At 40.9% G+C, this 24197-nt stretch overlaps 13 protein-coding genes and 2 non-coding genes across 15 annotated transcripts; 5 read left to right on the plus strand and 10 right to left on the minus strand.

The window, feature by feature from the left end:
• Positions 1–185: 185 nt before the first annotated feature.
• AW171_hschr31836 (RNA helicase) lies at positions 186–4415 on the plus strand (the record flags this gene model as incomplete). Its single annotated transcript, XM_018131145.1, has 1 exon — positions 186–4415. One exon carries the CDS (start codon positions 186–188, stop codon positions 4413–4415), a length of 4230 nt encoding a protein of 1409 aa, XP_017986967.1.
• Positions 4416–4531: 116 nt separating this feature from the next.
• AW171_hschr31837 lies at positions 4532–4614 on the minus strand. Its single transcript has one exon. It is a non-coding gene; the product is annotated as a tRNA-Leu (tRNA).
• Positions 4615–5031: 417 nt separating this feature from the next.
• Positions 5032–5104, plus strand: AW171_hschr31838. The gene has a single exon. It is a non-coding gene; the product is annotated as a tRNA-Ala (tRNA).
• Positions 5105–5711: 607 nt separating this feature from the next.
• Positions 5712–7997, plus strand: PTP3 (tyrosine protein phosphatase PTP3; the record flags this gene model as incomplete). Its single annotated transcript, XM_018131144.1, has 1 exon — positions 5712–7997. The coding sequence occupies one exon, from the start codon at positions 5712–5714 to the stop codon at positions 7995–7997; it is 2286 nt and encodes a 761-aa protein (XP_017986968.1).
• Positions 7998–8194: 197 nt separating this feature from the next.
• YOS1 (Yos1p) lies at positions 8195–8513 on the minus strand (the record flags this gene model as incomplete). The annotated part of the gene is made up of 2 exons (XM_018131143.1): positions 8195–8355; positions 8423–8513. 2 exons carry the CDS (start codon positions 8511–8513, stop codon positions 8195–8197), a joined length of 252 nt encoding a protein of 83 aa, XP_017986969.1.
• Positions 8514–8796: 283 nt separating this feature from the next.
• Positions 8797–9506, minus strand: AW171_hschr31841 (40S ribosomal protein eS24; the record flags this gene model as incomplete). The annotated part of the gene is made up of 2 exons (XM_018131142.1): positions 8797–9201; positions 9504–9506. The coding sequence occupies 2 exons, from the start codon at positions 9504–9506 to the stop codon at positions 8797–8799; spliced, it is 408 nt and encodes a 135-aa protein (XP_017986970.1).
• A 698-nt stretch (positions 9507–10204) lies between these two features.
• ALD5 (aldehyde dehydrogenase (NAD(P)(+)) ALD5) lies at positions 10205–11749 on the minus strand (the record flags this gene model as incomplete). The annotated part of the gene is made up of 1 exon (XM_018131141.1): positions 10205–11749. The coding sequence occupies one exon, from the start codon at positions 11747–11749 to the stop codon at positions 10205–10207; it is 1545 nt and encodes a 514-aa protein (XP_017986971.1).
• Positions 11750–12431: 682 nt separating this feature from the next.
• Positions 12432–12824, plus strand: TDA2 (Tda2p; the record flags this gene model as incomplete). Its single annotated transcript, XM_018131140.1, has 1 exon — positions 12432–12824. The coding sequence occupies one exon, from the start codon at positions 12432–12434 to the stop codon at positions 12822–12824; it is 393 nt and encodes a 130-aa protein (XP_017986972.1).
• A 35-nt stretch (positions 12825–12859) lies between these two features.
• Positions 12860–15250, minus strand: SEC6 (SNARE-binding exocyst subunit SEC6; the record flags this gene model as incomplete). Its single annotated transcript, XM_018131139.1, has 1 exon — positions 12860–15250. The coding sequence occupies one exon, from the start codon at positions 15248–15250 to the stop codon at positions 12860–12862; it is 2391 nt and encodes a 796-aa protein (XP_017986973.1).
• A 339-nt stretch (positions 15251–15589) lies between these two features.
• Positions 15590–17575, minus strand: AW171_hschr31845 (uncharacterized protein; the record flags this gene model as incomplete). Its single annotated transcript, XM_018131138.1, has 1 exon — positions 15590–17575. One exon carries the CDS (start codon positions 17573–17575, stop codon positions 15590–15592), a length of 1986 nt encoding a protein of 661 aa, XP_017986974.1.
• Positions 17576–17830: 255 nt separating this feature from the next.
• On the minus strand, positions 17831–20485 carry RNR3 (ribonucleotide-diphosphate reductase subunit RNR3; the record flags this gene model as incomplete). Its single annotated transcript, XM_018131137.1, has 1 exon — positions 17831–20485. The coding sequence occupies one exon, from the start codon at positions 20483–20485 to the stop codon at positions 17831–17833; it is 2655 nt and encodes an 884-aa protein (XP_017986975.1).
• Positions 20486–21006: 521 nt separating this feature from the next.
• FIS1 (Fis1p) lies at positions 21007–21474 on the minus strand (the record flags this gene model as incomplete). Its single annotated transcript, XM_018131136.1, has 1 exon — positions 21007–21474. The coding sequence occupies one exon, from the start codon at positions 21472–21474 to the stop codon at positions 21007–21009; it is 468 nt and encodes a 155-aa protein (XP_017986976.1).
• A 154-nt stretch (positions 21475–21628) lies between these two features.
• EFM4 (Efm4p) lies at positions 21629–22318 on the plus strand (the record flags this gene model as incomplete). The annotated part of the gene is made up of 1 exon (XM_018131135.1): positions 21629–22318. The coding sequence occupies one exon, from the start codon at positions 21629–21631 to the stop codon at positions 22316–22318; it is 690 nt and encodes a 229-aa protein (XP_017986977.1).
• Positions 22319–22399: 81 nt separating this feature from the next.
• Positions 22400–23506, minus strand: YRB2 (Yrb2p; the record flags this gene model as incomplete). Its single annotated transcript, XM_018131134.1, has 1 exon — positions 22400–23506. One exon carries the CDS (start codon positions 23504–23506, stop codon positions 22400–22402), a length of 1107 nt encoding a protein of 368 aa, XP_017986978.1.
• A 229-nt stretch (positions 23507–23735) lies between these two features.
• ARC15 (Arc15p) lies at positions 23736–24197 on the minus strand (the record flags this gene model as incomplete). Its single annotated transcript, XM_018131133.1, has 1 exon — positions 23736–24197. The coding sequence occupies one exon, from the start codon at positions 24195–24197 to the stop codon at positions 23736–23738; it is 462 nt and encodes a 153-aa protein (XP_017986979.1).

The raw sequence follows: 24197 nt of genomic DNA on the forward strand, positions 1-24197 counted from the left end.
TCCTACAGTTATCTTAGTACTAGTTGAAGCTTTTAAAAATGTAAGCCAGTATTACAATTTTTCACTTTCACAAAACCTGTTACCCGGATCTGGTGAAATTTTATTAGTCCGCTATATTGCTAATTTGATTAACATTGTTATAACGGCTTCATCAAGCAAAGAAGCCTCTGCTGCTGTTTTATAGGATGGCTAAAAAGGGTAACAAGACGAAGAGCACCGCAACACCTCCTCCAGAACAATTGCCATCAAATGATAAGAAGGAAAAGAGAGGTAAAGGACGTGTGGAGCTCACAGAAGACCAGAAGAGGGCGCTAAAGGCCAACAGAAGTAAGGTAACAAACACTACTAGCTGGACCGGAAAACTTCCACACACTCTCTTACACGAAATAACTGTAAAGCGAAAATGGAACAAAGTAGAATATGTTATGAATCGTATAGGGGACAAGGGAATGCTTGCTTTCGCTGTATTATCGTACACAGATCCCAAAACGAAAGAAACCCTTACGGTACGAATGCAAGATCCTACTTTTGATAAAAAGACGAATAGTGGATTACTTGTTCCTCAGGAGACACCAGCAGAGGCCCGGCATTATGCGGCTACGTTAGCATTGGCTCGAATTGCGCATAATACTAACATGCATATGATGTTGCCGCCGAATCACAAGAAAATATGGCATGAGCTCGATGATTATAAAAAGAAGTTAAATCAAGAGAACCCGGCACTATGCTGTAAGATCTTTGATGTAGATCCTTTTAAAACACTAGTTGAAGATCGTAAACTACGGGAGAAACAAGAGAAGGAGCGAGGACAAACTTTGGAGTCTGAGAAGAAGGCTAAGAAGCCTCCAATAATGGTCACTTCATTAAAACAACCTGAGGAAAAGGAATCCTCTGCTAATGCTCGTTCTCGGAAATCCAAGCAGATAAACTTACAAGTTCACACTGTGAAATTTCCTAGGAAGGTTTGGGAGATGGCAACATATATTGACTTAGAGCAATCAACGAGGAATTTTATTGAGAATTCTTTGAAATCATATGTTGATTGGCATATTAAGATGTATAATGGAGAAGTTACCCCAGAACGCGAGCAGTTACGGCAACAGTTGCTTGCTTTTGGTTTCCGCAATTCCCATGTTGCAGAGGCGATGAAATATAAAGATGCGCTTTCGTTTCTTCTATTTCATCTGCCTGAGGATGATTTGCCACCTTTTTTCCATAGAAGAATTGAGGATACGAAGATGAAGGTTGAATTGGCAACATTGCCGCTTGCCACAAGAAATATGATAGATAGATTAATGGAGTCAGGGTTTTCGTATGAGGAGTGTCTTCTTGCCCTTGAACAGTCATCCTTTGACGAGGCTGAAGCTGCTGGTATCCTCACTGCTTCCCTTGCACCTAGTGATATGCAATCTACTGAAATATCCTCAGACGAGTCGAAAGAGATATGGTATCAGGAATTAGATGCACTCTCGAGTATTTACGAGGCCGACCAACATACTATTATAGAAAAGGATACCTGCTTCATGATGAATTTAAGCGAAGAACTACATTTAAAAGTGAAGTTTTACAAGACAAAGTATTACCCATCTCAGCTTCCTGGAATTATCGTTTCGACGTTTGATAAGAACTATAAATTGCCAAATTATATTAAACAACAGATAGTGCGGAAGTTATTGCACTATATTGAGAGTTCTGGCATCTTTGGAGATATTTTGCTGTTCAACATATTTGGGTGGTTACAAGAGCATTTGGTAAATATCATTGACAATCCAGGTCCATTGTTCTTTGAAACCAAGAACGGCGAAGGAAATTTGAGAGACCAAAAATCAAAACCAGCAATCAAAAAAGAATCTAAAGGAAGAGGTCGTGCAACTAAGACATTAACGCAAGATGAGGTTACTCGAATTGAACAGGAATATTTAGATAGAATTAAAACACCACAATATGGTGAAATGATTAGTCAAAGATCAAAATTGCCAGCCTGGGGTAAACAAAAGAGAATTGTCGAAATGGTAGAAAATAATGATGTCATTCTCGTTACAGGTGAAACAGGTTCCGGTAAATCGACTCAAGTTGTTCAATTCCTGCTTGATAGTTTGATGAAGGATAAGAAGGACTTTTCGAAGCGCAAAATTATATGTACGCAGCCCAGGAGGATTTCAGCAATAGGTTTAGCGGAACGTGTATCAGATGAAAGACGCACAAAATGTGGTAGTGAGGTTGGTTATATTATTAGAGGCGGTAACAAGACATCGGCATACACTAGGATAGTCTTTATGACTACCGGTGTTTTGGTTAGAATCCTACAGGGGGATAAGACTTTCTTGAGTAACTCTATTGTTGTTATAGATGAGGTACACGAGAGAAGTGTTGACACTGACCTTTTGGTTATTTTATTGAAGAATATTCATAAGAAAATTCCAGGCATGAAGATTGTTTTAATGAGTGCTACCGTCAATGTTGAAATCTTTAAGAATTATTTTGATGGTATGAAAACATGTCATATCGAAGGGAGAACATTTCCAATTAAGGATTACTTCTTAGAGGATATTTTGGAGGAATTAGACTTTAAAATTAAAAGAAAAAACTTCGACGATATCGACTTTGTTGACGAAGACTCAGCTTTCTTGAGACCAACAGCGGATTCGAAGTTTTTCCAAAGTGGCCAGATCAATTTCGATCTTTTAGCTGATACCGTTTTCCATGTCCATAAAAGGTTGATTTCTGAGAACAACAACGGTTCTATTATCGTATTTTTGCCCGGTGTTGGTGAAATTAACAAGTGCTGTCAAATTTTAAGTCGCGAAGACAATAATTCAGACCTTGTCATTTTACCCTTGCACTCTTCTTTGACAACCGAAGCCCAGAAGCGTGTTTTCAATAGGATTCCAGGGAAACGTAAAGTTGTGGTCTCTACTAACATCGCTGAAACATCCATCACTATTGATGATTGTGTCGCCACTATTGACACTGGTCGTGCGAAGGTCATGGATTACAATCCAAAAGAAAATATTACGAAGTTGGTAGAAACCTTTATTTCTAAAGCAGAAGTAAAACAACGTAGAGGTCGTGCTGGTAGAGTTCAAGAGGGCTATTCTTACAAATTATTTTCGAAAAATGTCTTTAATGGAATGATGGAATCGCCTATACCTGAAATCAAAAGAATACCTTTGGAGTCTTTGTATCTATCAGTGAAATCGCTCAGTATAACAAATGTGATGAAATTTTTGGCAACCGGTATCGATCCACCACCCATGTCTTCCTTTTTGAAGTCTGAACAAATGTTAATAAGAACAGGTTTACTTCGAGAAGAAGATAAGTCACTGACCGAACTTGGTAAATATGTGAGCATGATGCCTGTTATGGATACTAAGCATGGTAAACTCTTAGTTTATTCGATAATTTTCGGATGCACAGATATTGGTGTCTTACTCACATCTGTATTAGGCGCAGGAGCAATGCCATTTGTTGGTCCAAGTGAAAACAGAGATAAAATAAAGGCTATATTATCACAGTTCAAAGGTAAAGGCGATATACTAGCAATCACCGAGATAGTAAGCCAATACCTCGACATGAAGGACAGCTCAAGTCGCCGTAAGTTTATGGCAGATAACTTGTTATCCTATAGGAAACTTGAGGAAATTCAGAACTCGATTACTCAGTACTATTCTATTTTGGCGGATGCCGGGCTACTTCCTTTGGGATACAAGCCTGGATCTGTTGAACATTTGAACAGAAATGCAGGTAATTATAACGTGTTAAAGTGCATAATAACTGGTGCATTCTATCCCAACGTGGCACGAGTTCAATATCCAGATCCAAAGTTCATCTCTGTCAGTTCAGGCGCTGTAGAGGTAGACTCGGAGGCCAAGCTGACTAAGTTCTGGATTATCAACGAGGAATACATAGACCATCTCTCTTCTGTTGAGCCCAAAAATGATACCGGAAACGCTCCACTCCCTACTACTCGGGCGTTTATACATCCTTCGTCGGTGCTATTCACATCGGAAAATTCCCAGGCCCAACCTATCAGTGCGATGGATGATAACATCTCCCCGTCCTTATCTAAGCTCACACTCTCCTCGTCCAAAGCTCCCTTTGTGGTCTACAATGCAGCTTTTTCAACATCCAAACTTTTTTTGCGTGACCTGACACCGACATCCACTCTAGCACTGCTTCTATTTGGAGGCCCTATCCACTACGAGATTCACGGAACCGAGCATTCTCCAGGCATTGTCGTTGATCAATGGCTCCCAATACGAACTTGGTGCAAGAATGGTGTCCTATTAAAAGAAGTAAGAGAACTACTTGACCAAGTACTGCAGAAGCGACTAGAGGATACGACTTCATTCAGCCCCGACGATAAAGAAGGGCAAATCTTAAAACTTATAGAACACGTAATCAACATAGAATAATTGAAATTACTCATCTAACGCATCATTGTGCTATTTTAACCTACCCTCTGAAGGTATGAGTATCCTATAGCCGTTTCCCAGCGTGGCTGTTACCAGACCTTAAGAGGTGCAAAAAATGAAGGGTGCGGGGTTCGAACCCGCGCGGACACCGTCCAACAGATCTTAAGTCTGCCGCCTTAGACCACTCGGCCAACCCTCCTACTCGTAGATCTGTCTGGGTGTGATTTGCGTGCACCTATAACGTATAATATTGCACATTGTGACTGCTGCACCCTTTGTTTGCAACAGCCGTGCAATCTTCGGTCATGTACAAAAGTATATTGTATGTTCCATTATGTGCAAACAATGGTTATCTTCAAAATGCCACAGTCCTCTCGTGCATTGACAGATATTGATCGCAAAACACATTCGGCGGTGATATCAGCACGAATGCAGTCATCTATCTATATCCAGTACCTTATACTAGCTATCGCTGTATGGTGACATTTGTTAATCGCTCTTTGTAAAAACCAACCTCGTTAACTTTGAAACACTACATCCGTAACTGCGGTGTAATAATGTCGCTTGCACTAGAACATAGGAACAATTCCACCAACCTCAAACATAAAATTTTCCTGGGCAAATGGCGCAGTTGGTAGCGCGCTTCCCTTGCAAGGAAGAGGTCATCGGTTCGATTCCGGTTTTGTCCATTACTTTTTCGCCTTCAGCCTCGGATTATTTCGTCACCATCTCCTATTGTATTCGGAGGCCATAGGGCAGCTTCTATTTTAGCAGTTTAGCAGTTCTAGAACCATAAAAAGAACGCTATGATGTTATTCGTAGGCAGGCTTGCTTGTAATATCGGTATCTATAGCAGCGAAGTTTCATAATTAACTTGCATTGCCTGCATCACAAAATATGCGGCCAAAAGGTCGATTCTGCGTTCTCGAAAGAGCAGTATGTAAGCAGCGATTAAAATATCTTGCTCAATTGTAGTATACTAATAATACTTAATAATTAATTAATTAGAGTTATTTCATGGCACTGAGAGTTGCCTTAGTGACTACCATTTTTTATACCACTTAAATAATATAACTAATTCGTTCATTCTTACTTAACTCAAAGTATTCATGAAAGGTTAAGGATACATACTTAAGTAACGCAAGTTAATTTAGGTAGTATTATAAAGGGAGAATTTTTGGATAGAAATTCGCTCGTGGATTGATATAATACTGTCTGATTAGGTGAATTTTTTACTTGGGGGTTATTTTTGGGTAGATTTATAAAAGCTACTAAGATCTTGTTACCGACATCTTGATGACGCAGACAACAGTAGGAATGGATGATCTTATTCCGCTTCCATCTGAGACTGTAACGGTAATAAATGTACGGAATACGCCGTCAAGTGGTCCAAAGGCGAACTTTGGACATATAAAGTCTAAATCGCAGCCAAATATACAGCCTTCGAAAGGTAGTGTATCATCGCCGAGCAGGTTATCAGTTGGGATGTTATCATCGTTTATTCCACTCAAACACTTTAGTATAAATAGTGCAAGCCAGCAGAAGTACCCGGTTCACGATAAATGTGCGATTTTGGACTGTGTGGATTTGAAGACTCTACTTGTTGATAATCGTGATGTGCTTGTAATCGACGTTCGTTGCTACATGGAGTATTCGAAAGCGCACATCAAAGGCGCTATTAATGTGAGCCTGCCGTCAACGCTGTTGAAGAGGAAGAACTTCGACTTGGTGAAGCTGTTGAAGAACCTACCGGAGTCTGAAAGAATTCAAATACAGCATAAGCTGGAGGGTAGAACTGTTCAGGGCATTCCTTCCATCATAATATATGACCAGCTGCCAATAAGCCCGAATGGATCTACAAGCCTCGCATGTTTTGGTATTTGCTCGAAGTTCCTCGAGCACGACTGGGGCAGTTCGGAATTCAAGAGGCCTGGTGTTTCCATTCTGAATGAAGGATTTTTGCAATTTCAGTTACAATATCCGGCGCTGGTGGAGTCGACCACTTTGGACGAGTATAAGGAGCAGCTGGCCGAGTGCAATAAGCTAGATACGCTCTTATCGTGTTCGTCCCCGCTCTCTTCGTCTAATGTCTCACCAGTGGATTCAGACGACTCTTCGTCAAAAATATCTTTGCAATTGACGAAGTTCCAACTTCCTAGAAGGCAGACACGATTAAGCATCGGGTCTACACAGTCCTTCTCCTCGTTCCATTTCAGACACCCAGAAGAAAGCAACAACTTAGAAAGTTACCTGGTTGCTGTCGATATGAGCGAGAGCAGCAAGTGCTCTTCGCACGAAGAGGACGACTATGAACCATCTACGTCAAGTTCCAAGGACATATACAGCTCTCCACTGAAACTAAGGTTCCAGGTGGGTTTCGAAAAGCTGTTAACTATGCATCAAAGAGATCTAATAAACATGAAAATTCCACAATGGTTTCAAGAACTAATGCTAGAATGCTCGAAATTACAATTTGTTGAGCAATTCCAGCGCCTCGACCTAATGGAACGAGCGAGATTGGATAGACTATTTGTTATATCGCCTACATCATGCCCTGACAGTTTAAGCGTTGAATTGAATGATAATGAACTTAATTTTGAAACGGACTATAACCCTACGATATCTGTCTCATGCGGTCTAGAACTAGGAACCAAAAATAGATACAAAGGCATTATCCCATATGAACACACAAGGGTGGTATTAAAGAAAGATCTTGCCATAAAAGTTAATGAGGTATCATTCGATGAACAGTCCTTAGTGGAGACATACATTAATGCAAACTACCTAACGGGTCCGTTTACGGACATTAGAACACCCGGCGAATCTCTTAGGTATATTGCAACGCAAGCTCCATTAAGTGAAACTATTCATGACTTCTACACATGTATTATTAATAACAACGTCCCGCTTGTTCTCACGTTAACAGACCAATATGAGTGTGGGATTGAGAAGTGCAGCAACTTTTGGGACTCTAGCATCCATAATGGAATTAAAGTGGAACTAATGGAAACGGATAGACTAGATGATCTATATTTGAGGAGGATAAAACTAACTTATAATCAGGGCAAGTCTACCCATACGTTCTTACAAGTGCAAATAACGGGCTGGCCAGACTTGGGCATTTTGACTCATCCATCCTATATTATCTATATGATCAGTATAAAAAATTATCTGTTGGATCGTCTGATTAAACGAGGATTCTACAGTAATGATCATCCGCCGACTATATTAGTTCACTGCTCAGCGGGATGCGGCAGAACAGGGACCTTATGCACTGTGGACACAATCCTATCTAACTTGGAAAGTATCGATGAAGTTTATGGACAGGCACTCGTTTCGGGTGCTACTTCGAAGAATCCTTTCGATCCTGTGGTCCTCACAATTGACCGCTTCAGGAAGCAAAGGATGTCCATGGTGCAGACGATAAATCAATTTCTTTTTGTTTACGATTGTCTTCTCCTTTACTTTACGCAACAACTGGACGTTGACTCTCAAGGTAGGAGTTCTTGGCAAACATTTATGAGCTCCCTTGATAGATTAGATATATTAAAGAACTTTCTATGTAACGCAACAGTCAATTAATATGCTAGGAGTTGGTTTCATTACGTGCTTATTACATTTTCTTTTATAGCTTACATGTTCGCTGTCACAGGTGATACATGTATATACCGACGTATTCAGTTTCTTCGATGGTTAATGAAGGACACATGCAGAGGTAGAAATGTCTTTGACTGCTAAATGCATAAAACTAGTGCAATAGGAGTATGCTTTTGCGATTATTATCCCAATACTAATTCATATAAGATTACCAGGATGTTTATTCCAATCAATGGGATCCTTAACAGCGTTTGCACTGCACCGATTAACTTGATTAGTTTCGACTTTGTAGAGTTATCATTCTGTCCAAAAGCTGGTTGCTGTGACTTTGAACCTAGACCAACTGTAATAGATATTTGTTAGTTTACTGTGTTCTTTAAACTGCCACCCCTTGGTACACTTAAACATACTTCTTCTTAGAAACCTCTCCTCACTCAAAACTGCTACTGAATTCACCAGAAGCAGTATCACGTAAAATAGTCTACCTAAACCAAATATCATTGTAATACGTGATATATGCTGATTCTTCTAGCGTACTTGTATGTTTCTTCATTTAGTAGGCTTTAAAAACAACGGCTATGTAAAATTATAGGCTTCATCGGGAATACATAAATGTACTTGTTAACTAACACAAGAAACTATAGAAAGTCTAGCATGTCCTCTGAGTGTCTCTGATAACTGCTAATGCTTGAGCACGTAACGAAATGATAGTTGACTTATATTTAAGGTTTATTAAAACACATATACAAAAAGGTTTAGTAGTGTATAAATGATGAGAATTGCTTCAGTCAGCGTTACGTCTGGCAACCTTCTTGGCCAATCTCTTACCAGTACCGAAGACCTTCTTACCTCTGTTCTTTCTTTGCTTTCTTTGTTGTCTGGAAGCCTTTTCGACCTTCTCAGCCATACCGTATCTCACCAATCTGTAGGTTGGCTCGAACTTCTTAGCGTCAGCAACAGAGTTGTAGACCAAACCGAAACCAGTAGATCTACCACCACCGTATTGGGTTCTGAAACCGAAAACAGAGACAGAGTCCTTTTCAGCCTTGTAGGCATCAGCCAACTTTTCCCTCAACTCGTCCTTGGAGACATTAGCTCTGTTTGGGTGCAAAACGTCAACGACAAATTGCTTTCTAGCCAACAATGGGTTGGTGATAACCTTTCTAGTACGAATAGTAATAGCGTCAGACTGTTAAAGTTAGTTAGTAAACATGGCCTTAGATCTGACAAACTGTGTATCAACTAAGGAACCTCTCCGGATGACAATAATTATGACTTTAAAAGCCCCAGCCGTGTTCGTCGGTGTATATTTTATATTATAGTTCTAACTGGTTCTTTGTTTTAACTCCAGGCTCATTTTGTCGTTCATGGAAGCGTGTATTGATTAATATTTCAGATATCTCTCATTTGAACGTATAACCACCATCTAATATATTACAAGTTCTCTTATATTGATCGCACAGTCCGTAGTTAACACTATGATTGACATACCATTCCTGTTTATACCCTCTGTAATAGGCTTCGTGATCAATAATTTAACCCAATAACTCTACAAGTAATAAGCTCCTAATAGCTGGAAAAAGTCTGGTACGTTGAACCTTCGGACTGTTAGACAGTGAAGCTACGAGGCTGCACTGGGAACCCGTCCCGCTAGTGGGGAGCTAGAGAGGATGGTCCGCCCGAGCAGTGAGTGTAGGGGAGCCCTGGGCTGTACGGCTGAGCCGACCTAGACTGGGACGGTGGCCATCGCACGAGTGACAATCAACAACGCAATAAAAAATGATATTTGGATGTATGGGTGCGCAGTCATATTTCTTTTTGATCACGTGAGTGTAATCACGTGGTGTCGTAATGCTGCTGATTCAATACAGCCATCCGAGCTGTATAAAAAGACAATAAGGCATCCACGCATATGAGATTGCGTGCTAATCTACTGTTATTCTTGTTCTAAAATGTGCCTGAGAATCCAGCGTGCAACGGCATATCAGCGAAAAGAGAGCCATTTTGTCTAACTCAAGTTCTTAACAATTCTTTAACCTAAAAGTATATTTACTATGTACCAAATAACAGTAATTCTTACATATATTCGTACACGGCTATGTCGCATGGATATATTCGCATGACTATGTTTGCATGCGCTTCAATCAATCAAATTCCAGTCTAAACAAGTAGACTTGGAATACTTGCACCTATTATTTCTCTGGCTTTGTGATTGCAATTCTCACAGCCTTTGTTTGGGTATAGTTGTCCAGAGCTTGTTCTCCCATTTCAGAACCGATACCAGATTGACCAAATCCACCGAATGGCACTCTTGGGTGGAAGTTGTTGTAAGTGTTCACCCAAATTGTACCTGCCTTGATTCTGTTTGAAACCTCAACAGCCTTGTTAATGTCCTTGGTATGAATACCAGCTGCTAGACCATATTCAGAATCGTTAGCTAAACTAATAACTTCATCAACAGTAGAGAATTTTGCAATGGTAACAAATGGTCCGAAGATCTCCTCCTTAACAATTCTCATATCCTCTTTAACATCGGCAAAAATAGTAGGTTTGATGAAGTAGCCCTTGTCTCCATGTCTCTCACCACCAGTGAGAAGAGTGGCACCCTCCTTAAGACCAATTCCAACGTAGGACATAATCTTGTCAAATTGAACCTTTGAATTTTGAGCACCTTGGAACACTTCTTCATCGAATGGGTTACCAACCTTGATGTTCTCAGAGTATGCCTTAAACTTCTGCAAAACTTCATCGTAAACAGTGTCCTGAACGTAAATTCTTGAACCAGCGCAGCAAACTTCACCAGAATTGTAGAAAATACCGAATGCAATGTTGCTTACGGCTTGGTCCAAGTCCGCGTCAGCAAAGACAATATTTGGAGACTTTCCACCCAATTCCAGGGAAACCTTCTTTATAGTATCACCACAGGCCTTCATGACTAGACGACCAACAGCGGTAGAACCCGTGAAAGCAAGCTTACTAATACCAGGATGAGTACACAAACGGTTACCAACAATCTTACCGAAACCAGGTAAAATATTCATGACACCGTTTGGAATACCGGCCTCATTGGCCAATTGCGAAACATATAGAGCAGATAATGGAGTACTTTCAGCTGGCTTCAACACAACCGTGTTACCAGTAGCTAGAGCAGGTCCGATTTTCCATGACCACATCAACAAAGGAAAGTTCCATGGGATGATTTGCCCACAGACACCCAAGGGTTCTCTGATTGTATAATTGAGGGAATCAGACCCAGTATTAATGTAAGTACCATTGAGCTTATCAGCCCAGCCTCCACATAGTCTCAGGTAACGAGCAACCAAAGATATATCGCCTCTTGAACATTGTAGCGATTTACCATTGTCCATAGACTCAATCCCAGCCAAAGTCTCATGGTTAGCTTCGATGAGGTCCGCTAGCTTAAATAAGCATCTCGCACGGAATTCCGGATCAGCGACGGACCATGAATCAAATGCCCGCTTAGCGACAATCACAGCATCGTCGACATCTTCCTCGCGCGCTTCATAAACATGGGTGATCTCAGCTTCTGTAGAAGGGTCCACAACTTCGAATGTCTTCTTCTGCCTGGAAGGGACGAACTTTCCGTCAATGAAGAGACCTGTTGGTTGTTTATAAGTAATACCGTTGGGTAGGGTAATATTAACGCTCAAAGGCAGATTAGAGTAGCTTCTGGCGAACCTTTTAGCTATTGTACGAACTTCGGACGTAGCTATCATTTTTTTGCACGATTATGAGATGCTATTAGGAATGTAAGTTCTCAATTACAGCTACATACTGACTTATAGCCCCTACTTATACCTCCCCATCTCCGGCACCCAACCAAAACTCAGAGTTATTCGTAGTTAAGTGAAAGCGGGGTCAATTAGGATGACATGGTGGGTGAAAATAAATTTTACCTGAACACGGAAATTACCATCATTTAACCTGCCTTAAAAGAGGTTTTCCTACGGGGTAGTATAGGAAGGGGGGCTTGCTAATTCCCTACAAAAAAGAAAAAGCCAGGTTAATTTAATTGTTATAAATCTTACAAAGGTCACAGTGCTAATGACCGAGTCTACATCGGTGTTATTTGCATATAGATATGCTCTTAAGTCCAGCAAAAGGCTTGTGCGGACGTTGCGGACGTTGCGGGTATCTTAAAGCTATCGTCCACTGCAGTGTGTAAACGCCCGTGTAAACGCCCGTGTAAATGCCCGGTAGCCCTGAAATTCGTCATTTTCGCCGTAGCGGATGATGAGGCTGTAAAATGTCCCACGTGACATTGTGTGGGGTAATCCGGGTAATAGTGTCCGGGTAAGTTTCAAACAGCTTCAAAGGCAGCAAGGAAAAAGCAGTGAAACGTTTTTAGCCACTAAGGGGTATGCGTGTTTCTTATTCATCATAACACCCTAAGGACCAATGGTGGAGGAATATAGTGACTATGGTGGGAACGATGACCTGCAGGAGGTTGATTACACGGTAAATAAGGAATGTCTTCAAAGTAGGACAGAGAGTGCACCGTTTACTGAAGAGCGTTTAGTTCAAATCTTAGAAGGCGTGTTTTCGGACGAAGAACAAGTAGACGATAATTATGATCCTATTAAAACAGCCCTAGAACGGTTGACGGAAGTTTCCTCACGGCACAAGTTTGTTGTTAACGTTACGGAAGTGCGAGGAACATCTAGGGAAGGATTGGAAATATCTGGGCGGCTAGGCGCATCCTGGGACGCAGTTAAGGACGGCATGTATAATCACCGTGTAACGAAAGGTGGAAGTGAATTTTTAATTACTGTGTTGTGGCTTATTAAATAGATCGGTATTTTAGTATTAAATTTTTCTCTAATGTATTATTTAAAGCGGCTAATGAAGGTGGGTTGCAAGTCTTGAGACTTGATCGCATCCAGACGGGCCGGATCATTCGCGATTGCCTGCGCCTGCGCGGTTAACTGTTTGATGCTCGTTGAGTCAAGGCCCTTTCTGCATTTTAATATGCTTTGGAGGAATTCGAGGGGTGTGTCCCAGTAAACATCAAGACATTGAACCCATGTTTCTATAATAATGTCAACAGGGCTGCAACTGAAGTCCATGAAAAACTCCATCAGCTTGAATTTCTCATCGATTATATGTTTCTCCTCATTTGGAACAAATTGAATGAAAAGCTTGTAGAAGATTTCGAAATCACGTTTCATGCATTCAAGGAACTTATTCTGCTTTGTCTTGAAAACATGGTCGAACTTCAATGCATGAATGAATTTGAGGATCGTTTCCTCAATGATTGATTCCACCAACGTGGAATACACGAATGGGTTCATTTGGCTTCTTATGTCACTGAGGTATTCGAATAGAGTATCCGAGATTTGCTGTGCTTGGTTGCCAGTATACCACGATTTGCTAAACAGTTCCGAATATGGTTTACGTAAATCATCAAATATCAAAATCACCAAGCCATTAGTACTGCATTTGGCGACCTCGGCAAAGCCATCTAATGTTTGCTCTATATGGTTGATAATTGTACGCTCATGCACTTTGGAAACCATTGAACCATACTTTTGCGAAATTGCAACTGCGTAATCTGCGGCTTTCATTTGGTCATTGGCAACCGCCACAAGATATTCTACCAACCCTCCTGCACTCTCATCCTCCTTTTTGATACTTTCTGGGTTCTCCTCATACTTTCGGTTATACTGGATGCATTTCTTCACTTCTTTCCCAATGGTTCTCATCCAGTTACTCTGACGCTGTGACATGAGCTCACAAAACCGCTCCACTACTCCAACAAGGATTTTCGCCTGACCGGAGCCAGCAGCAACTTCCACTTGTTGCGTAAACATTTGGAAACACGTTTTTGTCCCGTCCAAAAATAGGAGATTCTCTGAATCCGTATGTGGTGGCGATGTTCTCTGTTCAAATAGAGATAACTCAGTGGCTTCCAGATTCCGCAGCCATTCGCCCATCTTGCTCACAATCAGGTTGAGGTAATCTTGCAGCAACTTCTCTTTTTCTTTTTCCCCAATTATGCTGACAGCCTGCTCTTTGCTGAAACCGAAATCTTTCTTTAAAGTTGACATGAACATTTTATCAAAGTCTAATATATGCAAGATTACTGCAGATTCTGGCTCTGAATTAATCAATTCCAGTACTAACCGGTTTAATTCTTTGTAGTAAGAATCGTAGTACTTGGAAAACATGTCCAGATCTGCAGGAGAGAATTTGCTCAAATGATCTTTCGCAATCACCAAATCATTGAAAACCCAGTCTAAATTATCTAAAACTTCAAAGCGCCGTGAACCAGAGTATTCTTTTCTGACATCTTCAAATAGATCTTTGATAGCTTGATCTATGGCATTAAATAAGAACTGTTTATAACCGCGAGCATTGGTACGTGTCTGAATAGTACCGTTCATAATCTCTTCAAACAAAGCCTGATCAGTTGGGTATTCTATGATCTTAGGTTCTAAATTTTCATCCAAACGTGCTAGTTTACTGGGAAGCTTCTTCACACGGTTAGATTCCATTTCTAGTTCTTTATTTTTGATTATGAGACGTGTTTGTATTATTTTCTGGTCCTCACGAATCTCAAAATCAATGACTTTGAAAAAGCGAATTAATAATGAGCAGTTCTCCTTTCGAGCCCCCTCAAGCAAATCGTAGATTATACTGGTCATTAAATCGTCAAACTTCTCAATTTGGCCAGGAAGTTTGGCAAACACCCTTTTTACAGTCCTTTGTACATCCTCCGTAGAAACATTCGCAAAAATAGTCATCTGATCACAGAAATCTCGAGCCCTATTTAACATAAAATGGATTTCCAGCAGCCTCGGGCACCCTGTCTCTAACAAATCTTGACTAAAATTTTCATTTAAAAATACATCGATCATATTGCAAAAGTCACCAAAATTCACTATCTTATTGTAAATGTCAGTTGTCCTGGAAATCAATTCGTGGATTCTCGTCACTTTATTAAAAACCTCATAGCTTTTGATAGAATACTTGTTCTCTTTACTCAACCTATCAATACTTCTCAACTTTTCCCGAAGAGCATCAACCACAACAGTGCTATTACTAATTGTTTCTAAGCACTTCTGTATCTCTCCATAACGGCTTTTCGATAGTTTCGTCAATTGATATTCCACAGTTGACTTCTCTTTCTTAATTTGTTCTTTTATCTGAGCTAAGTTTTCAAGATTTGAGTCATCCTTAATGAAATCCGATATTCTTTGCATAGCTAACCCCTCCATTTTGTAAATAACCTAAAGGTAAATTAAAACCTAAAGCAACAACAACTAATGAAATAATAATTGTCTATTATTTTGTTAAAAACTGTTTATACTTGCTTATTCTTTATTTACTACAAGTTTTACATATTTAGACTTCTTTAAGGTTCATCAATATACGGCCGGGTAATATTTCATTGTCCATATGACTTTATGAAACGGTGACTTGGCCAAATGGCACCTTAAAGCATGCAATATAATGGCATGTGCTGGCTGCGTGGTTAACTAATTTTCCATCCAGTTTAAATAATGCACTTGCCATGTGCTGTTTAATTTCTTTCTCTGTAGAGAATAATGTGTTTCTCAGGTTACACCAGGTTCAGGTTGTGTCCAGATTCCTTCGGGCCACTTGAGGTAACCAGCCTTTGAATAATCTCCACGTATTTCGGCATCTTTTATAGATGCTCTGGAAACTCTTAAATATAAGGATAAATTCTGTGGGTTAGCTTCAGTGGCTCTATCAAATACACGTGCGAAATGTTCATTCTCGAGCAGTAACGCAGATACATCCACAGTTGTATTGGTTCCAACGTAATATTCCACATCATTTATTAACAAGGAGTATCCGTCTAATGTGTTGGCTTCATCTGTCATTCCATCTGTGGTTTCAACTGGTTGCCATGATACAGCATATGGGGCGCCGGAATACTCTAAAATTGGTGGGGCGGTTAATAAACCCGCCTCTCCCCTCGATAACTCCTTTTCGGACTCTACTATACTTGCAAACCCCCATCTGCCAACACCAGAGATGATTAGGCCTATTAAGAGGCCTTGGAACATATAAGCAGACCCAGATTTGGTTGCACAGCCTGGTAATAGGATTATACCCAAAAGATAATGATGTAATCTTAAATGCAAACCCGGTAATACGGATAGGATGATCATTCCAACCGCAATAAGCAGGTATATTTTCAAGTACTTTCTCAGCTTTCCTGCTTTCCATAGGTTATATGCTTGTATTACTGCACAGGATATAAGTACAATGCACAAAATTACCACAACGGCAAAGGCGCCCGCCAACTGTTTCAAGTCCTTGGGAGTAAGACGGTCGAGCGGTAATCTATCAAACGTAACATTGTTTAAGACGCCAACCCAGAATAGTGGAAGCCAAAGTATCAACTTGATCACCGGGAAGGCGGATGCTAAAGTGTGCACTGACGCTTTCCAAAGACAGTAAAGCACAAAGCAGAGCGGTAATAACCGCCCAAAGCCCATACTCCATAAATTATAGATAGTGCTTCTGTCATAAGGATCAATTGTAATTGGAGGGTCCAATGCTAAGATTAAAGTCCAATAGCCTGCTATGACAACAACCCAAAAGCCGATGACACTTTCATAAAGGTAGAAAACCAAAATGCTGAAAGAAATGTTCGCCAGCGTATATCCCAACCTAGGATCTTTGCAGCCGTATACATTACCATCCATCTCCTTGAACACAAATGAGGAGGGGAAAAAGGAATCAAATTCAACAGATTCAGTTCTATGGCTTCCCTTCGCAGACGGGAAAGAGTTCTGAGGCCCAGTCATTTTAAGTCTGACGCAACCTCCATGCGATGACGAAATCAAGCCTGCATGTATTGCCGCAGCACAAGGGAAGGAGTCTCCCCGGTACGGGTAAGTTAAGTCCTCTCCTGTAGGATTTTCAATACGTCCTCCTCCAATTGCATAACTCTTGTACTTAACCGACTGGTTGCCAACTTCGATCGAGGAGAAAACCCAACTAGACCGATCACACAATGCAGGGCACTTAATGATAACCTCTTGGTTTTCAAATGGCCCACATTGCTCGGCATTGAGACCACATGCATTGTTCTTTCCTTTCCAATTCCACTGACTATTACAAGAAAGTGAAATAACTTTGTGCCTTGCTGTATCATTTTTGAAGTAAGGTAGTGCAATAAGCGATGGGTATAACAAACAAAGGCATACAACAAACCAAATGCAGCAATAAACTATTAGTATCACAAACCTAATATTAAAGTTTGAAAAGCGGGCTTGAAACCGTGACGGAATGTCATCCAGAGCTTCAAACACCTCCCATCTTCTATGAAATTTTGGTGGTTCATCAGAGGCTTTTACAGGACCATTCCACAATGAATATAATGCTTTTTTCCACCAACTAATTGGTTTTATAGGTGAACTTGTCCTAGCAAAAGTTGATGTCGTTGATATTCCTGACGATTCGCCCCCCAGATTAATAACTGATGAGCCACTTTGAGGAGTTAGATAACTTAACTCTATAGCAGATGAATGCTGGTCCCTCTTCTTCTCGATAACCGTTTTCAGCATTACGTGAAGCTAAGTACCTAGTACAGGTTTTCGTTGGTGGTTGTATTTTACCTGTCAACTTTAGAAATGTTTGAGTATGACGTTCACGTCAACAGCAAAAATCACAAAGTATTTTAAGAACCCTACGTCAAGTATATTAAATCCACTTAACCAGCTTAATCAACCGTATATTCACTTACTAACTGTCTTTTATCATTCCCATATTAACCTAAATATATTACACAGTAAAAATCAAAATATAACTATGAAATTACATCATCCAGAGCACATTTCGCAACTACTGGGGTTATCAATAGCACAAGCAATTACTTTGGAGTTGAATATATCAAATTCACTGTCGTCATCTGGTTTAACTTCTGTAGTAGTAGAAGTGGTAGTAGTGGTGCTTTCTTGATTTGTGGCAACCTCAGATCCGGCGGTTGATGTAATTGGGGCTGTAGAACCTTCAAAATGCATAGATGAGATACTGTTGGTGAGCGAGGATATTTCGGAAACGGCAGTATTAGACTCCGAGTCTTTAAACTCTTCCTCCGATGAAGCTTCATCCTCATTTAGCTTAAACCTTCCCGCTATGTAGACTGGACGCTGTAGGTCTCCGGTTGTCACGTTGTTAGCAGCTTGGTCAGCTACTAGCTTATCAATAGTAAACTGGATAGCTGCGGAAGCGGCTTGAGTCCTGAGATAGTACATACCGGTCTTTAAGCCTTGTTTCCAGCCGTAGAAATGCATTGATGTCAACTTACCCATTGTTGGGGCGCGGATATGGATATTCAAGGACTGTGACTGGTCGATGAAGGCTCCACGATCAGCGGCCATCTCGATGATCGTCTTTTGGGAAAGTTCCCAAACAGTCTTGTATAGATCCTTAATGTCTTGTGGAATATTAGGTAAGTTTTGAATGGAACCATTGTTGGAAATAATATGCGATTTCATCGCTTCATTCCACACTCCAAGATCGACAAGATCGCGCAACAAGTATGGATTTACAATCTGGAACTCGCCTGACAAGACACGACGTGAGTACATGTTAGAGGTGTATGGTTCGAAACACTCATTGTAACCCAGAATCTGAGAGGTTGAGGCCGTTGGCATTGGAGCCACCAAAAGAGAGTTTCTCATACCGTACTTCATAATATTTGCTTTCAGATTGGTCCAGTCCCATAGATCGGTTGGTTTCCTGTCCCACATGTCAAACTGTAAGATACCCTGGGCAGCTGGAGAACCTGCAAATGTTTCATATGGACCCTCCTCCATCGCCAATTCAACAGATGCCTCACAAGCAGCGTGGTATAGGGTTTCAAAGATCTGAATGTTCAACTCCTTAGCAGCTTGGGAGTCAAAAGGAATACGCAGGATCATAAATGCATCTGCTAGACCTTGAACACCCAAAGCAATTGGTCTATGTCTCATGTTAGATCTTCTTGCAGTCTCGACTGGATAATAGTTACGGTCAATAATTCTGTTTAAGTTACGTGCAACTACCTTTGCAATAGAATGCAACTTTTCGAAATCGTACCATTGCTTGGTGCCGTCAAGTGACTTCTTAATAAATGCTGGTAAAGCAATTGAAGCAAGGTTGCAGACTGCGGTTTCCTCTGGAGAAGAATATTCGACAATCTCGCAACACAAGTTAGAAGATTTGATCATACCAAGGTTCTTTTGGTTAGACTTTCTGTTACAAGCATCCTTGTATAAAATGAATGGAGTACCAGTTTCAGTCTGAGCTTCTAGGATTGCGTACCACAACTTTTGAGCCTTGATAGTCTTTCTTCCACGACCTTCTCTGACATAGCGTTCGTACAACTCTTCGAATTCGTCCCCATAGACATCACACAAGCCTGGGGCTTCGCTAGGGGAGAATAGGGTCCAGTCGCCATTAGATTGGACCCTCTTCATGAATAGGTCAGGAACCCATAGAGCAGGAAACAAATCACGGGCACGAATTTCTTCCTTTCCATGGTTCTTCCGAATGTCAACGAAGTCGAAGATATCTGAGTGCCATGGTTCCAAATACAGCGCAAAGGCACCTGGGCGCTTGTTTCCGCCCTGATCGACGTAACGAGCAGTGTTGTTGAACACACGAATCATAGGGATAATACCGTTGGAGTTACCATTAGTACCAGCAATGTAGGAACCAGTGGAACGAATGTTGTGAATGTGTAAACCAATACCACCAGCAGTCTTGGAAATCATCGCACACTCCTTCAAGGTGTCATAAATACCCTCTATAGAGTCATCTTTCATTGCAACCAAGAAACAGGACGACATTTGTGGGCGAGGCGTGCCCGCGTTGAATAGCGTAGGAGATGCGTGAGTGAAATATCTCATAGACATCAAATTATAGGTCTCGATAACCTTAGGAATATCGCGACCATGAATGCCTACTGCAACTCGCATAACCATATGCTGTGGACGCTCGGCTACTTGGCCATTGATTCGCAGCAAGTAAGAACGCTCCAAAGTCTTAAATCCAAAGTAGTTGTACTGGAAATCTCTATCATACACAATTGCTGAATTCAACTCATCCTTATGATCCATAACAGTCTGATATACATCTTCAGAGATCATAGGAGAGTGAACCCCATTCTTTGGGTTGGTGTACGAATATAGATCCTTAATAACCTGTGAAAATTGCTTTGTAGTTTGCTTATGCAAGTTTGAAATTGCAATTCTAGCAGCTAAAGTTGCATAGTCTGGGTGAACTGTTGTCATATAAGCACATGTTTCAGCTGCCAAGTTATCTAGTTCTACAGTTGTAACACCTTCATACACACCTGAAATTATACGTTGAGTTATTTTAACGGCATCAACGTGATTTGGATCTAAACCGTAGCATAAACGTGAAATGCGAGCTGTTATTTTATCGAATTTCACTGGTTCTTTATGGCCATCTCTCTTATAAACGTACATTGTTGGTGATTAAATTGACCTTATATGATATGTGATCAGCCCTCACAAGAATTCTTAATATATGAGATAGAGAATAGCAAAAAAGAGTTAAATAGAATTCATTTTATACATTGATGAAGTTCAAACTCCTGTAGTGATCAAGCACATTAAATATGAAAATTTTTGTTAAGTAACGCGTAACTTTACGCGTTTCATCTTATTAATAAGACAACGTCACGTAGAAGGGCACCCTGGCGGAATCTAGTCTTCAAAAGCAAAAAGGTACGTAATAACGTAATAAATGTGAATATATGCATTTGCAAGCTTTTCTCATGCTACTAGCGTTAAGATGAGAGTGATCAGAACAGCATATTACTGCTGCTACAGCCTTGGCTCGCATGGCTGGTCCATCACCTTCGCAATAGAGCTGTGATGCACGTGTTTATCACGTGATTTATACAGCGATGAGTACTGAGTGGCATGGTATCTGTTGATACTAAATTATATAAGTTAAGCTTTGGTATACGCTCCGCAGTGACCTGTTAGCGCTTTCTGTTCCTCATCATAAGGCCAGCGACCGCTGCGGCGGCAGCGATCCCGGCGGAAATCATGGCAATGCCCTTAAAACTCTCACTTTGGATCTTCTTCTCCACCATGGCTTTCACGGCACGTGCTTGAGAGTTCTCTGGCTCGTGTGAGTACAGGGCGTCTGCATATCTTTTTGCCATAGAGTACTCCCCTAATTTGTAGCAGCCAATTGTGAGATAGTACAGAGATTCCCTCCTCCTCATGGGTGATTCTTTGTAGATATCGGTGAGTATTTTGACACCCAGGCGCTGGTCTTCTGAATCTTGGGATTTCACTAGACCCCATGCATAGTTGAAACGGGATTGGAGTGAGGCAATATCTCCGCCTTCCGAAAGGACCTGTTGGCGCAATATTTCGAGTTGTTCGGCAGAAAGAGAACCATATGCATCCTCTATGGTTGGTAGGTAGTTGATTTTGACCATTTTAGAGTCCTAGAAGGGTCTTCAAGTGGTTGTTTTGCTTGTTTTCTGGGGATAAGTTTACTATGTGGATCGAAATTTTTTTCAGGCGGTAATTCAGAATTCAGCAAGTCTATATATACATAAGCTTGAAGAAAACCATTACAACAAAAAGACTATGGATGACACTCTGAAGCTTAATAAGTCCAAGCTTGGCACTAAGGAGTACTGGGATGAGTTTTACTCCCTTGAAAAGAAGAATTTTGAAGAAAATCCTGAAGATACCGGAGAATGTTGGTTCTCAGAGAATGATGTCGAGCATCATCTGGTAAAATTTATGGAAGAGTTCGTTGAAGACGGTGAAGTGGACTGGGATGCGTCTATGCTTGATTTAGGTACCGGAAATGGACATCTTTTATTCACTTTAGCTGAAGAAGGCTTTAAAGGCCGCATGGTTGGTGTTGACTATTCCGAGAAATCCGTAGAGTTTGCGAACGAAATCTTGAAGAAGCAGCATAGTACAATGGAAAACCTTTCATTTTATGCGGCAGATATATTTAGTAGGGACTGGAACCCCCGGCCGTTTGACGTTGTCTTGGACAAAGGGACTTTGGATGCAATTGCCCTAAGCGGTCTAACGCTAGAAAACGGACAATCGATCTTAGATGCTTACCATAAGGTAGTTGAAAAGGTCCTTAAGGAAACTGGAGTTTTCATTATCACTTCTTGCAACTATGCCGAGGAAGAGCTGATAAAGATAGTTGCAAAAGGCGAGTTGAAAGTACTGAAAACCATTGAGTATCCTAAATTCGAGTTCGGTGGAGTGAAGGGCAGCGCTATAAGCACAGTTGCATTTGTAAAGAAGTGATACTTTCGGCTTGTCTGAGTTATAAAAGATAACTGTATATATTATATATTACACGATTGGTAGTTTACTCCAATGAATGTGCTAATCCGTTGGGATTAAATCTTTGATTGTTTTGAATAGCTCTTCGGCATCATCTACCTTTCCTGTTTTCAATGCATATTGTACTGGCTCACCTTTTTCATCGACTGCAACGATTCTGATGAACTTCTCTCCTTGAATAGAGCCTGGGAAGCCTCTCTGGACTATGAAGCCCTTTACGAGTGACAGATTAAGAATTACCTTCAATAGACCTCTGGATCGCATAACTAGACGACCCTTGTGTGTTTTTTTATCCTTATTCACATGCACCGGGCCCACTCCTCTCTCTTTCCAACCTTCATTGATGTCAGTAAACTGGTACAGTTTCGCGTTGGATTGATAAACAGAGTCCTCGGTTTCTTCCCCGGACTGTATGACTTTTTTTGTCAAATTCAATGAATTTACCGTCTCCTCTTTGCTTGGTTCCTCGCTGGTTGCCTTGGGCTGGCTAGAGTTACTTTCTTTATCATTTTCTATCCCTGATGAAATAGGCTTCTTAGCATTGCTGCTGTCCGCCTTCAAAACGTTAAATCCACCACCAAATGCAAGACCTGAACCAAAGGACGATGGCAAACCACCCTCCTTATTGTTGCTAGCGGAAGCCGGTTTCGGGGAAGTACTTTCAGGTGTGCTGCTTGGAGCAACATCTTTACTCGTTTTCAAGGCCCTAAAGCCAGACCCAAATGCCGGAGAAGTTCCAAAGGACTTAGAAGCAACCCCAAACCCTGCACTGAATGCAGAATTCTGGGCAAAAGAAAACTTTCCGAAACCAGAACTAGGCTTCTCGACTTCAGTTTCGTTGGTACCCTTTTTCTCCTCGTCTTCTACCTTTGTACCTGTATTCTCATCTTCAACGTTCTCTAATGCTTTCAAGTCCTTCTCATCCTTCTCATCTCCATTACCACTGTTTTCATCGGCGTCCTCGGAGGCATCCTTGTCAGATTCTGTGTGCTCATCTGTAGCACTTAATTTCACCTTTTTGTTATTTTTAACCGTGGATTCACTAAGGTTAGAATCTTGTGACCTTGCCCTTTTGCTAGCATCTCGAAGTTCACTTGACTCATTATCATTGACCTTCTTGGGTGATTGGTCGCACATTGTATTCAACATCTACACAAGGTGATCTCTGATTTCGCATATTTATGCAATGAGCAAGTACCATAAGGTTTTAATATGTCTTTCAAAAGCGATGTAATTTAAAATCACGTTTTCCGGGTAATGCCAAGGTACCACAGCGTTAATTCTACAGCCCAGGCTCAATGCATTGTGTTATTGCTGCTAAATAGCTTATAATGTACATATTCAACAGTAACATATTGTGCTAATGCCTTCAACAGTATTAAACAGTATTCCTATCCGATAGGTAGCGAATAATAGGATTAATACCCGACATTGCGGTTATTTTATCAAACCAACAAAGCAAAATACCTCCTTGTTTCTGGCCTTCAAGTAATGACATGCCCTTATAGAGGTACTTTACAAGAACATCTTGCTGGTCTCTGTTTAATTGTTGAAGGATAGCTGAAATGTCTGCTTGTCTCACCTGTGTTAACAACTGCAATACAATTAGAAAGTACTGATATTTTGTTTCATCATCTGCGCCATACACTGGATCTGTAGTAGCCAGTTGAATACCTTTAGCAAAGTCTCCGCTTGTAGCAGCAGTGCGTAACTGTGATATTTTAGGTTGCAGTTCCTGTAAGCTAGGATGAGAGTTATAAGGTGGCTTCAGATCCTCATTTGTTAATCTTCCACATTCAGGGTCAAAAGCGTCGATGTCTATTCTTCTCCAGTCAGTCAT

This window comes from Eremothecium sinecaudum, chromosome III (genome assembly GCF_001548555.1).
Source record: "Eremothecium sinecaudum strain ATCC 58844 chromosome III, complete sequence".
NCBI lineage: Eukaryota > Fungi > Ascomycota > Saccharomycetes > Saccharomycetales > Saccharomycetaceae > Eremothecium > Eremothecium sinecaudum.